Source organism: Patagioenas fasciata, chromosome 36 (assembly GCF_037038585.1).
Source record: "Patagioenas fasciata isolate bPatFas1 chromosome 36, bPatFas1.hap1, whole genome shotgun sequence".
In the NCBI taxonomy this organism is placed as follows: Eukaryota; Metazoa; Chordata; class Aves; order Columbiformes; family Columbidae; genus Patagioenas; species Patagioenas fasciata.
In genome coordinates, this window is record NC_092555.1 from 3,486,942 (window position 1) to 3,503,726 (window position 16,785).

The 16,785-nt window shown below is 62.2% G+C and overlaps 1 protein-coding gene across 1 annotated transcript; it reads right to left on the reverse strand.

The window, feature by feature from the left end:
* Window positions 1-590: 590 nt before the first annotated feature.
* Window positions 591-12,263, reverse strand: ATP6AP1 (ATPase H+ transporting accessory protein 1). The gene is made up of 10 exons (XM_071801267.1): window positions 12,018-12,263; window positions 11,208-11,337; window positions 10,479-10,529; window positions 9,072-9,301; window positions 8,352-8,392; window positions 8,189-8,274; window positions 5,927-6,183; window positions 4,917-4,964; window positions 2,481-2,721; window positions 591-1,092 (listed from the first exon to the last, which is right to left on the reverse strand). The coding sequence occupies exons 1-10, from the start codon at window positions 12,233-12,235 to the stop codon at window positions 883-885; spliced, it is 1,512 nt and encodes a 503-aa protein (XP_071657368.1). The 5' UTR covers window positions 12,236-12,263; the 3' UTR covers window positions 591-882.
* Between the last annotated feature and the right edge of the window lie 4,522 nt (window positions 12,264-16,785).

Genomic DNA, 16,785 nt, shown 5'->3' on the forward strand with positions numbered 1-16,785 from the left:
TTTTGGGGCAAAATCCTGGAATTTTTAGGGTGAAATCCTAAGATTTTGGGGCCAAAATCCCACGACATTTTGGGGCCAAAACCCCAAGATTTTTGGGTCAAAACCCCAAGATTTTTGGAGCTGAAATCCCACGACATTTTGGGGGCAAAACCCTGAAATCTTTAGGGTAAAATCCTAAGATTTTGGGGGCAAAATCCCAAGATATTTTGGGGGCAAAATCCTGAAACTTTTAGGGTGAAATCCCAAGATTTTGGGGGCAAAATCCCACGACATTCTGGGGTCGAAACCCCAAGATTTTTGGCTCGAAATCCCAAGATTTTGGGGGCAAAATCCCACGACATTCTGGGGTCGAAACCCCAAGATTTTTGGGTCGAAACTCCAAGATTTTTGGGTCAAAATCCCCAGATTTTTGGAGCTGAAATCCCGCGATTTTTGGGGCAAAACCCTGAAATCTTTAGGGTAAAATCCTAAGATTTTGGGGGCAAAACCCCAAGATTTTTGGGTCAAAACTTCAAGATTTTTGGAGCTGGAATCCCGAGATTTTTGGGTCGAAACCCCAAGATTTTTGGAGCTGAAATCCCACGATTTTTGGGGCAAAACCCTGAAATCTTTAGTGTAAAATCCTAAGATTTTGGGGCCAAAATCCCACGACATTTTGGGGCCAAACCCCCAAGATTTTTGAGGCCAAACCCCCAAGATTTTTGGGTCGAACCCCCAAGATTTCGGGGCTGAAACCCCAGGACAATTTTGGGGTGAAACCCGGGGAATTTGGGGTCTCCCAGTGGGATTGGGGCTGGGAATTGGGGCTCCCCCATTGGCCGGGATTTCGGGGTCTCTCATTGGCCGGGACGCGGGGCTCAGCCATTGGCCGGCCTTGCGAGCTCACTCATTGGCCGGCACGGGCAGGGGCGGCCCCCGGGGGTCGTCCAATCGGTCCATGGGGCGGAGCCCCAGCAGCAGCCCCGCCCCCAGCAGCAGCGCCCCCAGGAGGAGCCCCCCGCTCAGCACCCCCATCCACGCCCCCCCCGAGAAGAAGGCGGCGCAGTCCGAGGCCCCCCCGAAAAACGGCCCCGACACGTTGAACGGCTGCACCTGCACAGGGACAAGGAGCCCAAAATCGGGTTAAATGACCCCAAAATCGGGTTAAATGACCCCAAAATCGGGTTAAACGGACCCAAAATGGGGGGGAATGGACCCAAAATGGGGGGGAATGGACCCAAAAGGGACCCAAAATGGACCCAAAATGGGGGGGAATGGACCTAAAATGGAGGGGAATGGACCCAAAATGGACTCAAAATGGACCCAAAATGGACCCAAAATGGGGGGAAAGGGACCCAAAAGGGACCCAAAACGGACCCAAAATGGACCCAAAATGGGGGGGAATGGACCCAAAATGGACCCAAAGTGGAGGGGAAATGGACCTAAAATGGGGGGAAATGGACCCAAAATGGACCCAAAATGCGGCGGAATGGACCCAAAAGGGACCCAAAAGGGACCCAAAAGGGACCCAAAACGGACCCAAAATGGGGGGAAATGGACCCAAAAGGGACCCAAAATGGACCCAAAATGGGGGGAAATGGACCCAAAATGGACCCAAAACGGATCCAAAATTGGGGGAAATGGACCCAAAATGGACCCAAAATGGAGGGGAATGGACCCAAAGTCAAAGGGAATGGACCTAAAATGGGGGGAAATGGACCCAAAATGGACCCAAAATGGACCCAAAATGGACCCAAAATGGACCCCCATTGTCCCCCCCTTCCCCCCCATTATCGGGGTCCCCCCATTGTCCCCATCCCCCCCATTCCCCCCATATTTGGAGTCCCCACATTGTCCCCCATCCCCCCCCATTGTCCCCCATCCCCCCCATTATCGGGGCCCCCCCCCCCATATTTGGGGTCCCCCCATTCCCCCCCATCCCCCCCATTATTGGGGTCCCCCCATTGTCCCCCATCCCCCCCCATTGTCCCCCATCCCCCCCCATTGTCCCCCATCCCCCCCATTATTGGGGTCCCCCCATTGTCCCCAACCCCCCCCATTGACCCCCATCCCCCCCCCCAATTCGGGGTCCCCCCATTGTCCCCCATCCCCCCCATTATCGGGGTCCCCCCCATTGTCCCCCATTCACCCCCAATATTGGGGTCCCCCCATTGTCCCCATCCCCCCCCCATTCCCCCCCATCCCCCCCATATTTGGGGTCCCCCCATTGTCCCCCATCCCCCCCATATTTGGGGTCTGCCCGTTGTCCCCATCCCCCCCATTCCCCCCCATTCCCCCCATATTTGGGGTCCCCCCATTGTCCCCCATCCCCCCCATTATTGGGGTCCCCCCATTGACCCCATCCCCCCCATTCCCCCCCATCCCCCCCATATTTGGGGTCCCCCCATTGTCCCCATCCCCCCCATTGTCCCCCGGTCCCCCCATTGTCCCCATCCCCCCCCATTGTCCCCACCCCCCCCCCCATTTGGGGTCCCCCTCACCTGCAGGTCCCTGAACGCCACCCCCAGCGCCGGGGGGGGGTCCGGGGGGGTCAGGAGGGGCCCGGGGGCCCCGAATTCCCCGCAGCGCCAGCCCAGGGGGGAGGGGGCGCCCATCCCCCCCTCCCCCCCCCGGAACTCGGCGCCCGGGGCCCCTCCCCCGCCCCCCAGGGCGACCCCCAGGGCCCGGAGCCACCACCAGGGCCTCCCCGACACCGCGAACCAGGCGCGGCGGAAACGGAGCCTGGAACGGACCCAAAACGGCCAAAAATCACCCCAAACGGCCCAAAAACGGGGAGAACGCGCCCAAAATGCCCCAAAACGGCCCAAAAATGACCAAAAACGGCCCAAAAATGGCCAAAAACGCCCCAAAACGGCCCAAAGCCACCACCAGGGCCTCCCCGACACCGCGAACCAGGCGCGGCGGAAACGGAGCCTGGAATGACCCAAAACGGCCAAAAATCACCTTAAACTGCCCAAAAATGGGGAGAACGCGCCCGAAATGCCCCAAAACGGCCCAAAAATGGCCAAAAACGGCCCAAAAATGACCAAAAACGGCCCCAAAATGACCAAAAACGGCCCCGTAGAAGGGTCTAAAAAAGGGCCCAAAATGGGCCCAAAATTGGGATGAAATGGCCCAAAAATGCCCAAAAAAAATGGGAAGAAATGGCCCCAAAAATGGGACAAAAATGGCCCCAAAATTGGGACGAAATGGGCCCAAAAATGGGATAAAAATGGCCCCAAAAATGGGACAAAATGACCCAAAAAATGGGACAAAAAGGTCCCAAAAATGGGACAAAAATGGCCCCAAAAATGGGACAAAATGGACCCAAAAATGGGACAAAATGGACCCAAAAATGGGACAAAAATGAGCCAAAAAAACGACCCAAAATGGCCCCAAAATATCCCCAAAATGGCCCAAAACCACCCAAAAATGACCCCCAAAATGCCCCAAAAACCCACTCTGGAAATGACCCAAAAATGCCCCCAAAAACCACAGAAAACCCCCCAAAAATGCCCCCAAAAACGCCCCAAAATGCCCCAAAACGCCCCAAAGCCACCACCAGGGCCTCCCCGACACCGCGAACCAGGCGCAGCGGAAACGGAGCCTGGAACGACCCAAAACGGCCAAAAATCACCCCAAACGGCCCAAAAACGGGGAGAACGCGCCCAAAATGCCCCAAAACGGCCCAAAAATGACCAAAAACGGCCCAAAAATGGCCAAAAACGGCCAAAAACGGCCCAAAAATGGCCAAAAACGGCCAAAAAGGCCCAAAACGGCCCAAAGCCACCACCAGGGCCTCCCCGACACCGCGAACCAGGCGCGGCGGAAACGGAGCCTGGAACAGACCCAAAACGGCCAAAAATCACCTTAAACTGCCCAAAAACGGGGAGAACGCGCCCAAAATGCCCCAAAACGGCCCAAAAATGACCAAAAACGGCCAAAAAACAGCCAAAAACGGCCCAAAACGGCCCAAAACGGCCCAAAACGGCCCAAAGCCACCACCAGGGCCTCCCCGACACCGCGAACCAGGCGCGGCGGAAACGGAGCCTGGAACGACCCAAAACGGCCAAAAATCACCCCAAAGGGCCCAAAAACGGGGAGAACGCGCCCAAAATGCCCCAAAACGGCCCAAAAATGGTCAAGAACGGCCCAAAAACGGCCAAAAACGGCCCAAAAATGACCAAAAACGGCCCAAAAATGGCCCTGTAAAAGGGTCTAAAAAAGGGCCCAAAATGAGCCCAAAATTGGGATGAAATGGCCCAAAAATGCCCCAAAAATGCCCCAAAAAATGGGAAGAAATGGCCCCAAAAATGGCCCAAAAATGCCCCAAAAAGGGCCTAAAACTGGGCCCAAAAATGGGCCCAAAAATGGGCCCAAAAAATGGGACAAAATGCCCCAAAAAATGGGAGAAAAATGGCCCCAAAAATGGGAGAAAAGTGACCCAAAAAAACGACCCAAAATGTCCCCAAAATATCCCCAAAATGGCCCAAAACCACCCAAAAATGCCCCCAAAAATGCCCAAAACTCAACCCCCAAATGGGCCCAAAATTCCCCCTCAAAATAGGCCCCAAATTGACCTAAAATCCCCCAAACGGACCCAAAAATCCCCCCAAAACGGACCCAAAATTCCACCCCAAAAAGGCCCAAAATCCCCCCAAAAAAAGCCCAAAATTCCACCCACATAAAGGCCCAAAATTGACCCAAAATCCCCCAAAAATCGACCCAAATCCCCCCAAAAATTGACCCAAAATTCCACCCCAAAAAGGCCCCAAATTCCACCCCAAAAAGGCCCCAAAATCCCCTAAAAAAGCCCCAAAATCCCCCCAAATCGCCCCAAAAACGGAACCAAAATTCCACCCCAAAAAAGGCCCCAAATCCACTCAAATTTCCCCCAAAATGGCCCCAAATTCCCCCAAAATGGCCCCAAAACTCACGTGATCCTCAGAGTCTCCCCAAAAACGTCGTCGTATTTCAGCTCCAGCCTGGGGGGCACAAAATGGCCCAAAATTACCCCAAAATCGACCAAAATCACCCAAAATCACCCCAAAATGGCCCCCAAATTGACCAAAATCGCCCCAAATTGAGCAAAATCCACCCAAAAGGCCCCAAATTCAACTCAAAAAAGGCCCCAAATCCACCCCAAAATTGATCCAAAATGTCCCAAAATTGACCCAAATCACCCCCAAAATGGCCCCAAAATCCCCCCAAAATGCCCCAAAATGGACCAAAATCCACCCAAAACGGACCAAAATAGCCCCAAAATGCCCCAAAATTGACCCAAATCCCCCCAAAAAAGGCCCCAAGTCCCCCAAAATGACCCAAAATAGCCCCCCAAATTGACCAAAACGCCTCAAAACTGCCCAAAATTGACCAAAATCGCCCCAAATCCACCCCCAAAATGGACCCAAATCCCCCCAAAATTGACCAAAATACCCCAAAATTGACCCAAATCCCCCCCAAAATTGACCCAAATCCCCTCCAAAATTGACCCAAAATCCCCCCCCAACAAAAGGTCCAAAATCCCCCCCAAAAACACCCAAAACCACCCAAAATCTCCCCAAAAACCACCCCGATCCCCCCCATCTCTGAATGGTCCAGCCCGGGCGCCACCAACTCCCCAAACCCCCCCAAAACCCCCAAAAAACCCCAAATCTCCCCCAAAAAACCCCAAAACCCCCCCAAAATAAAACCCCCAGACCCCCCCAAAGACCCCCCTAGACCCCCAAAACCCCTTAAAACCCCCAAAAAACCCTTAAAACCCCCCAAAACCCCCCCAAATCCCCCCCTCCTAAAGCTCCGAATGGTCCAGCCCGGGCGCCACCAACTCCCCAAACCCCCCCAAAACCCCCAAAAAACCCCAAATCTCCCCCAAAAAACCCCCCCAGCCCCCCCCCCCAAATACCCCGGAGCCCCCAAACCCCCCCGTTTTGCCCCAAATCCTCACGTGGCGTCCTGGGGGTCCCATTGTCCCCCCAAGGTGACGTCGGCCGCCCCCCCGAAGGTTCGGGTGGTGAGGTCCAGGCGCTGCCCCCCCCGCTCCAATGAGAGGTTCCGGGCCCATAGAAGAACTTGGGGGGCAGCCGGGGGGCGGGGCCAGGCCAGGGGGGGGTGGGGGAGCGGGGGGGAGGAGGCGGAGTCATCGCGACCCATAAGTGAGCGGCCCCGCCCCATAGCGGGGGAGGGGGGCTTGGGGGGTGGGACCTGTGGGGGGATAAAGGGGGTTATGGGGGGAGGGGGGAGGGTGGTTATGGGGCACTGTGGGTCAGTTATGGGGCGCTATGGGTCACTTATGGGGCGCTATGGGTCAGTTATGGGTTTCTATGGGTCACTTATGGGGCGCTATGGGTCAGTTATGGGGTGCTATGGGGCACTATGGGTTACTTATGGGGCACTATGGGTCACTTATGGGGCACTATGGGGCATCCATGGGTCACTTATGGGTTTCTATGGGTCAGTTATGGGGCGCTATGGGTCAGTTATGGGGTGCTATGGGTCAGTTATGGGTTACTTATGGGGCACTATGGGTCACTTATGGGGCACTATGGGGCATCCATGGGTCACTTATGGGTCGCTATGGGTTGGTCAAGGGTCTCTATGGGGCATCCGTGGGTCACTATGGGTCAGTTATGGGTTTCTATGGGTCAGTTATGGGGCGCTATGGGTCAGTTATGGGGCGCTATGGGTCAGTACGGGTTCTCTATGGGGCACTATGGGTTACTTATGGGGCACTACAGGTCACTTGTGGGTCTCTATGGGGCATCCATGGGTCACTTATGGGTCGCTATGGGTTGGTCAAGGGTCTCTATGGGGCATCCGTGGGGCGCTATGGGTCAGTTATGGGTTTCTATGGGTCAGTTATGGGGCGCTATGGGTCAGTTATGGGGTGCCCGTGGGTCACTATGGGTTCTCTATGGGGCACTATGGGACACTTATGGGTCTCTATGGGGCATCCGTGGGTCTCTATGGGTCACTCTGTGGGTCGCTGTGGGTCACTATGGTTCACTCTATGGGTCACTACGGGTCACTCTATGGGTCACTATGGGTCACCCTGTGGGTCACTCTATGGGTCACTATGGGTCGATGTGGGTCGCTATGGGTCGCTCTGTGGGTCACTATGGGTCACTCTATGGGTCGCTGTGGGTTGCTCTATGGGTCACTATGGGTCACGCTGTGGGTCACTCTGTGGGTCAATATGGGTCACTATGGGTCACTCCGTGGGTCGCTATGGGTCGCTGTGGGTCACTCTATGGGTCACTATGGGTCGATGTGGGTCACTATGGGTCGCTCTATGGGTCACTATGGGTCACTCTCTGGGTCACTCCGTGGGTCGCTGTGGGTCGCTCTATGGGTCACTATGGGTCGCTGTGGGTCACTCCATGGGTCGCTGTGGGTCACTCCATGGGTCACTCTATGGGTCGCTGTGGGTTGCTCTATGGGTCACTATGGGTCACTCTATGGGTCACTATGGGTCGCTCTATGGGTCGCTCTGTGGGTCAATATGGGTCACTATGGGTCAATATGGGTCGCTGTGGGTCACTCTGTGGGTCGCTATGGGTCACTCTATGGGTCGCTGTGGGTCACTCCATGGGTCACTATGGGTCGCTGTGGGTCACTCTATGGGTCACTATGGGTCGATGTGGGTCACTATGGGTCGCTCTCTGGGTCACTCCGTGGGTCGCTGTGGGTCGCTCTATGGGTCAATATGGGTCGCTGTGGGTCACTCTGTGGGTCGCTATGGGTCACTATGGGTCGCTGTGGGTCACTCCATGGGTCGCTGTGGGTCACTCCATGGGTCACTCTATGGGTCGCTGTGGGTTGCTCTATGGGTCACTATGGGTCACTCTATGGGTCATGCTGTGGGTCACTCTGTGGGTCAATATGGGTCACTATGGGTCACTCCGTGGGTCGCTATGGGTCGCTGTGGGTCACGCTATGGGTCACTATGGGTCGATGTGGGTCACTATGGGTCACTCTCTGGGTCACTCCGTGGGTCGCTGTGGGTCGCTCTATGGGTCAATATGGGTCGCTGTGGGTCACTCCGGGTCGCTGTGGGTCACTCCGTGGGTCACTATGGGTCACTCCGTGGGTCACTATGGGTCACTCTATGGGTCACTGTGGGTCGCTCTATGGGTCACTGTGGGTCGCTCCATGGGTCACTATGGGTCACTCCGTGGGTCGCTGTGGGTCGCTGTGGGTCGGTACTCACGCGGGACGGGCGCAGGGCAGTGAGCAGCGCGCTGTGGGGCAGCCCCTGTTCCCTCAGGGCCCCCAGCACCTCCCCCAGCACCGCATCTGTGGGGCAGAGGGGCGGGATGTGGGGCGGGATGTGGGGCGGGATGTGGGGCAGCCCCCCATATCCCCCCACTCACCATTTCTGGCCAGCGCCTCCCGGGGGGTCAACAGGCTGGAGCTGCAGAGAGAGGGTGTGGGGCAGCTATGGGGCAGCTATGGGGCAGGGGGGGCTATGGGGGGGCTATGGGGCAAGGGGGACGTGGGGGGCTATGGGGCAGGGGGAACATGGAGGGCTATGGGGCAGCTATGGGGCAGGGAGGACATGGGGGGCTATGGGGCAGCTATGGGGCAGGGAGGACATGGAGGGCTATGGGGCAGCTATGGGGCAGGGAGGACATGGGGGGCTATGGGGCAGCTATGGGGCAGGGGGGACATGGGGGGCTATGGGGCAGCTATGGGGCAGGGAGGACATGGAGGGCTATGGGGCAGCTATGGGGCAGGGAGGACATGGGGGGCTATGCGGCTGCTATGGGGCAAGGGGGACATGGGGGGCTATGCGGCTGCTATGGGGCAAGGGGGACATGGGAGGCTATGGGGCAGCTATGGGGTGGGGAGGGCTATGGGGCGGGGGAGATATGGGGGGGCTATGGGGCAGCTCCAGATTGCTATGGGTCACTATGGGGCAGCCATAGGTGGTTATGGGGCAGCCACAGGTCGCTATGGGGCACTATGGGGCAGCCATAGGTCGCTGTGGGGCAGCCACAGTTGGCTATGGGGCAGCCACAGGTCGCTATGGGTCACTATGGGGCAGCCATGGGTCACTATGGGGCAGCCACGGGTCACTATGGGTCACTTACCCCGCGCTATGGGGCAGGCGCAGCACCAGCAGCCCGGGCTGGGAGCCGTTGAGGCCCCGCAGTGGGTCAGGGTCCCCTTGCCGTGGGTCAGGGTCCCCTCGCCGTGGGTCGGGGTCCCCTCGCCGTGGGGCGGCCCCCAGGGCCCGGGGCAGCGTGTGGGGCAGAGCCCCGGCCGCCCCGCCCCCCACGGCCCCCAGAACCAGCGACGACCCCGCCCCCGCCAGCGCCCCCTGCGGGGGGGGCAGCGCCACCCACAAGTGAGCGCGACCCACAAGTGAGCGCGACCCATAGAAACCGCCCCTGGACCCACAAGTAACCCAGGACCCATAGAAACCACCTGGACCCATAGAAACACCCCTGGACCCACAGTGGCCCCAGACCCATAGAAACCGCCCCTGGACCCACAAGTGGCTCCAGACCCATAGAAACCGCCCCTGGACCCACAAGTGGCTCCAGACCCATAGAAACCCACCCAGACCCATAGAAACAACCCGGGACCCACAAGTGGCTCCAGACCCATAGAAACAGCCCCTGGACCCACAAGTGGCCCCGGACCCATAGAAACCGCCCCAGACCCACAAGTGACCCAGGACCCATAGAAACCACCCTGGACCCATAAAAACCACCCCAGACCCATAGAAACAGCCCAGACCCATAGAAACAGCCCCTGGAGCCACAAGTGGCCCCAGACCCATAGAAACCACCCCAGACCCACAAGTGACTCAGGACCCATAGAAACCACCCCGGACCCATAAAAACCACCCAGACCCATAGAAACAGCCCCTGGACCCACAAGTGCCTCCAGACCCATAGAAACCCCCCCAGACCCACAGAAACCACCCCAGACCCACAAGTGACCCAGGACCCATAGAAACAGCCCTGGACCCACAGAAACCACCCTGGACCCACAAGTGGCTCCAGACCCATAGAAACCCCCCCAGACCCACAAGTGGTCCCAGACCCACAAAAACCACCCAGACCCATAGAAACAGCCCCTGGACCCACAAGTGGCCCCGGACCCATAGAAACCCCCCCAGACCCACAGAAACCCCCCCAGACCCACAAGTGACCCAGGACCCATAGCAACCACCTGCACCCATAGAAACAGCCCTGGACCCACAGAAACCACCCTGGACCCACAAGTGACCCCGGACCCATAGAAACAGCCCCAGACCCATAGAAACCACCCCTGGACCCATAGAAACAGTCCCAGACCCATAGAACCCCCCCCTGAGCTCCCACTGCCCCACAGAGCCCCCCAAGCTCTCCCCACCCCATAGAAACCCCCCCAGCCCCATAGAACCCCCCCGAGCCCCATAGAAACCCCGCAGGTTCCCCCTCCCCCGTTCCCCGCCGGCCGAGGCCCCGCCCCCCAAACCCCGCCCCCTCCCGAGGCCCCGCCCCCACCTGCAGGTTGGGGAGGGCGCTCCCGTAGAGCGTGAAATCATCCATGCTCAGCTGGGGGCGGGGCCAGCGGGCGGACCAATCAGGAGGCGGCGTCAGCCGAGGGGGCGGAGCCACGGGGGAGAGAGAGCAAATCGGGGAGCGGGAGAGGCAGCGTCAGCCAGGGGGCGGAGCCACGGGAGGGACCAATCAGGGGGGAGCAGCGGGCAGGGGGCGGGGCCGCCAGCCCATTTGGGGGTGGGAAAGTCCATTTTGGGGGGGGGGGGGGGGGGAGAGCCCATTTTGGGGGGGAATTAAAGCCCATTTGGGGGGTCAGGGCTCATTTTGGGGGGGTTTCAGGTCATTTTGGGGGGGTTTTTGGGGGTCTCACCTGGTCCATGATGAAGAGGAGCAGGGTGGGGGGTCAGGGCTCATTTTGGGGGGGTTTCAGGTCATTTTGGGGGGGTTTGGGGGTCTCACCTGGTCCATGATGAAGAGGAGCAGGGTGGGGGGTCAGGGCTCATTTTGGGGGGGTTTCAGGTCATTTTGGGGGGGTTTTTGGGGGGCTCACCTGGTCCATGATGAAGAGGAGCAGGGTGGGGGGGTCAGGGCTCATTTTGGGGGGGTTTCAGGTCATTTTGGGGGGGTTTTTGGGGGGCTCACCTGGTCCATGATGAAGAGGAGCAGGGTGGGGGGTCAGGGCTCATTTTGGGGGGGTTTCAGGTCATTTTGGGGGGTTTTTGGGGGGCTCACCTGGTCCATGATGAAGAGGAGCCGGGTGGGGGGTCCCCTCCGCAGGGGGGGGCTGAGCAGCTCCAGCAGCCGCCCCTCCCCCACCCACCCCCCCGCTGCGGGGGCCGAGCCCGGGGGGGGGAACACGGAGCTGGGGGGGATGGGGGTCAGGGAGCCCAAAAGACCCCCAGGGACCCCCAACTCAACCCCAGGCCCTCCCAGTCCATCCCAGGGACCCCCCAGTTCCTCCCAGTTCCCCCCAGTCCATCCCAGGGACCCCCCCAGTACTCCCAGTTCCCCACAATTCAATCCCAGTGACCCCCAGTTCAATCCCATTGACCCCAAGTGCCCCCCAGTCCCTCCCAGTTCCCCCCAATTCAATCCCAGTGACCCCCAAGTGCCCCCCAGTCCCTCCCAGTTTCCCCCAATTCAATCCCATTGACCCCCAGTTCAATCCCAGTGACCCCCAAGTGCCCCCAGTTCCTCCCAGTTCCCCCCAATTCAACCCCATTGACCCCCAATTCAATCCCAGTGACCCCCAAGTGCCCCCCAGTTCCTCCCAGTTCCCCCCAATTCATTTCCAGTGACCCCCAGTGCCTCCCAATTCAATCCCATTGACCCCCAGTGCCCCCCAGATCCTCCCAGTTCCCCCCAGTTCCATCCCATTGGCCCCCAGTTCCATCCCAATTCAATCCCATTGACCCCCAGTTCAATCCCAGGGACCCCCAACTCAATCCCAGTGACCACCAAGTGCCCCCCAGACCCTCCCAGTCCATCCCAGTGACCCCTAAGTGTTCCCAGTCCCCCCCAGTCCAATCCCAGCGCCCCCACCTGTCCGTGGACCACCCGATGAGCGGGACGTGCTCCGAAGGCCCCTCCGCCGCGGCCCCGCGCGCCCCCAGCGCCAGCAGCAGCGCTAGGACGGGGACCCCGAGCCCGGACCAGGCCCCGGGGCCCAGGCCGCGGCTCCCGAGCCCCAAACCGGAGCTCCCAGGCCCGCTCGAGGCCCCGGGCCCGCCCCGGAGCGCCCGGAGCCGCCGCGCCGCCATCTTTGCCGCAGTCTCCTCAGCCGCGCCAGGCCACGCCCCCTCCCCACCCGCCAATAAGAACGGGGGAAACCGGCGGGGCGGCGGCGGCGCGGAGCCAATGGGAGAGGAGGGGTGGAGTCCTTTCAAGCCCCTCACGGCGAGGCCACGCCCATTGCGGCTTGGCCACGCCCCCGATGCGCTGGTGATGCGCGTTGCGACTTGGCCACGCCCACGCCGCCTTGGCCACGCCCCCGATGCGCTGGTAATACGCGTTGCGACTTGGCCACGCCCACGCCGCCTTGGCCACGCCCCCGATGCGCTGGTAATGCGCGTTGCGGCTTGGCCACGCCCACGCCGCCTTGGCCACGCCCCCGATGCGCTGGTAATGCGCGTTGCGGCTTGGCCACGCCCACGCCGCCTTGGCCACGCCCCCGATGCGCTGGTAATGCGCGTTGCGGCTTGGCCACGCCCACGCCGCCTTGGCCACGCGCCCGATGCGCTGGTGACGCGCGTTGCGGTTTGGCCACGCCCACACCGCCTTGGCCACGCCCCCAATGCCTTCTAAATGCCCCTTGCGGCTTCGCCACGCCCCCAGAGTCTTGGTCACGCCCCCAACGCCTTGACCACGCCCCGTATTGCCCGTTGCGGTTTGGTCACGCCCACCGCGTATTGACCACGCCTCCAACGCCTTGGCCACGCCCCTGACGCGCTGGTAATGCCCATTGCGGCTTGGCCACGCCCTCAGTGTCTTGGCCACGCCCCCAGAGCCTTGGCCACGCCCCCTGCCCATTAAGCCCAACTCGCGCTGTTCCCAACGCGGTTTTATTGGGGGGGGAGGGGGGGGGGAATATTTGGGGACCCCGCGTTGGGTTTGGGGGACGCGTCAATATGGGGGGGCCCCGGGGGTCACTGGGGGGGTCAATGGGTGGTTTGGGGGGGTCAATGGGGTATCAATGGGTGACTGGGGGGGGTCAATGGGAGGACATGGGGGGGTCAATGGGTGATTTGGGGGGTCCCTGGCGGTATCAATGGGTGATTGGGGGGGTCAATGGGGGCACCAATGGATGATTTGGGGGTCCCTGGGTGATTGGGGGGGTCAATGGGTGATGGGGGGGGTCCCTGGGAGATCAATGGGTGACTGGGGGGTGTCAAAGGGTGATTGGGGGGGTCAATGGGGGCACCAATGGATGATTTGGGGGGTCCCTGGGTGATTGGGGGGGTCAATGGGTGATGGGGGGGGTCCCTGGGGTATCAATGGGTAATTAGGGTGGGTCCCGGGGGGGTCAATGGGTGAATTGGGGGGGTCCCTGGGAGGTCAATGGGTGACTGGGGGGGTCAATGGGAGGACATGGGGGGTCAATGGGTGACTGGGGGGGTCCCTGGGGGGATCAATGGGTGATTGGGGGGGGTCAATGTGTGATGGGGGGGGTCAATGTGTGACTGGGGGGGTCACTGTGTGACTGGGGGAGGGGTCAATGGGTGATTGGGGGGAGTCAATGGGTGATTGGGGGGGTCAATGGGTGATTGGGGTGGTCAATGGGGTATCAATGGGTAATTAGGGGGGGGTCCCTGGGGGGTCAATGGGTGACTGGGGGGGGTCACTGTGTGACTGGGGGGGGGGTCAATGGGTGATTGGGGGGTCAATGTGGGGGTCCCTGGGGGGTCAATGTGTGACTGGGGGGGGTCAATGTGTGACTGGGGGGGGTCAATGGGGTATGGATGAGCAATGTGGGGGTCAATGTGTGATGGGGGGGAGTCAATGGGTGATTGGGGGGGGGGGTCACTGTGTGACCGGGGGGTCACTGCGCCCCCCCGTGGAGGGGGGGGGTCACTTCCGGGGCGCCCCCCGCCCCCCGCAGGCCGCGCAGCAGCAGCCCCAGCAGCCCCAGCAGCCCCAGCAGCCCCAGCAGCAGCAGCTGCGGCCCCAGCGGCACCCGGCGCGGGGGGGGGCACTTCCGGCGGGGGGGGGCGCTCCCGGGGGGCGGGGCGCTGCCGGGGGGCGGGGCGCTGCCGGGGGGCGGGGCCCTGCCGGGGCGGGGTCCGGGGGGGCTCGGGGGGGGGTCCGGGGGGGCTCGGGGGGGGCGCAGGGGCTCCCGGGGCCGCGGGAAATCGGGGGAACCCCCCGGGAGCGCCTGGCGGGAAACGGGGGTTGGGGGGGCAGGGGCACCCCCGGGGCACCCAGAGCCCCCCAGGACCCCATAGAGCCCCATAGACCCCATAGAGCCCCATAGACCCCCCCTGAACCCCATAGAGCCCCATAGACCCCATAGACCCCCCCTGAACCCATAGAGCCCCATAGACCCCATAGAGCCCCATAGACCCCCCCTGAACCCCATGGCCCCCCATAGACCCCATAGAGTCCCATAGACCCCCCCTGAACCCATAGAGCCCCATAGACCCCCCCTGAACCCATAGACCCCCATAGACCCCATAGACCCCCCTGAACCCCATAGACCCCATAGAGCCCCATAGACCCCCCCTGAACCCCATAGACCCCCATAGACCCCCCAAACCCCCAGACCCCCCCTCACCTGCTCCCTGCAGTCCGGGGGGGGTCGCTCATGGTCGGGGTCACCTGGGGGGGGATGGGGGGGATGAGGGGGACATGGGGACCCCCAATAACCCCCAGTGACCCCCAGACCCCCCCAGATCCCCTGGGACCCCCCAGGACCCCCCAAGTGACCCCCAGGGACCCCCAGACCCCCCCAACCCCTCTGGGACCCCCAGTGACCCCAGGACCCCCCAGACCCCCCCAGTGACCCCCAAATACCCCCAGGACCCCCCAGACCCCCCCAGTGACCCCCAACCCCCCCCAGGGACCCCCAGACCCCCCCAGGACCCCCAGTGACCCCGAGACCCCCCCAGACCCCCCAAACCTCCCCAAGGACCCCAGACCCCCAGGGACCCCAGACCCCCTGTGACCCCCGTGACCCCGTGTCCCCCATGACCCCCATGACCCCCGTGACCCCCCTGACCCCGGTGATCCCCGTGACCCCGTGTCCCCCCATGACCCCCATGACCCCCGTGACCCCCATGTCCCCTGTGACCCCGGTGACCCCCATGACCCCCGTGACCCCCGTGACCCCGTGACCCCGTGACCCCGTGTCCCCTCACCCCCCCTGCGCAGCGTCCGGGTCTCGAACTCCAGCAGCTTCCGCTCGTAGAGCTTGCGGGGGGAGCCTGGGGACCCCACGGTGACCCCGGTGACCCCACCGTGACCCCGGTGACCCCACTGTGACCCCAGGACCCCACCGTGACCCTGGGACCCCACCGTGACCCCACTGTGACCCCGGTGACCCCACCGTGACCCCTGGGACCCCACAGTGACCCCATGACCCCACTGACCCCATGACCCCCTTAATGACCCCCAGTGACCCAGTGACCCCACGGTGACCCCATGACCCCGGTGACCCCCAGTGCCCCCAGTTCGATCCCAATTGCCCCCCCAAACCCTCCCATCCCCCATCCCCCACCCCCATCCCCCACCCCCCATTCCCCCTCTCACCCCCATCCCCCATCCCACACCCCCCACCCCCTTTCCCCCATCCCCCCATCCCCCACCCCCATCCCCCCAGTTCCCATCCCCCCACCCATTTCCCCCCATCCCCCCCAACCCCCACTTCCCACCCCCATCCCCCCATTTCCCCCATTCCCCATCCCCCAACCCCTTCCCCCCCACCCCCACATCCCCTTCCCCCCCACCCCCCATCCCCACCCCCCATCCCCATTCCCCCCACCCCCCATCCCCCCCCATCCCCCCCTCACCCCCCCACTTCCCACCCCCATCCCCCCATCCCCCCATTCCCCCATCCCCCACCCCCCAACCCATTTCCCCCCCCATCCCCACCCCCCATCCCCCCCCACCCCCATCCCCATCCCCACCCCCCCACTTCCCCCCATCCCCCACCCCCCATCCCCATTCACCCCACCCCCCATCCCCCCCCACCCCCCCACTTCCCCCATCCCCCACCCCCCATCCCCATTCACCCCACCCCCATCCCCCCCACCCCCCCACTTCCCCCATCCCCCACCCCCCATCCCCATTCACCCCACCCCCCATCCACCCCCCATCCCCCCCCACCCCCCCACTTCCCACCCCCATCCCCCCATTTCCCCCATCCCCCACCCCCAACCCATTTCCCCCCCCCCCCCCATCCCCCCCACCCCCCCATCCCCCCCCCCCACCCCCACCCCCCCCCCTCACCCCCCAGCGCCCCCTGGCGGATCCGGTGGCTCCTGAGCCTCTCCAGCAGCTCCCTGTCCGTCAGGCCCCGGAAGCCCCGCATGGCCGCTGGGGGGCGCGCTCGGGGCCCACTTGGGGGTCCCACTTAGGGGGCTGGGGGGGGGGGGCAAAGTTCCCGGGGGTCCCGGCGCCTCTTGGGGCGCCCCGGGGGGGTTTTGGGGGTTGGGGGGGTTATGGGGGGGGGTTGGGGGGTTGGTTATGGGGCGATTTTGGGGGGATTTGGGGGGTTTTGGGGGCTCCCGAGCGCTCGCAGCGTTGGGGCCGCGCAGGGAAATGACTCAGGGGGCGGGGCCGGGCCACGGGTGGGCGGGGCCGCGGGTGGGCGGGG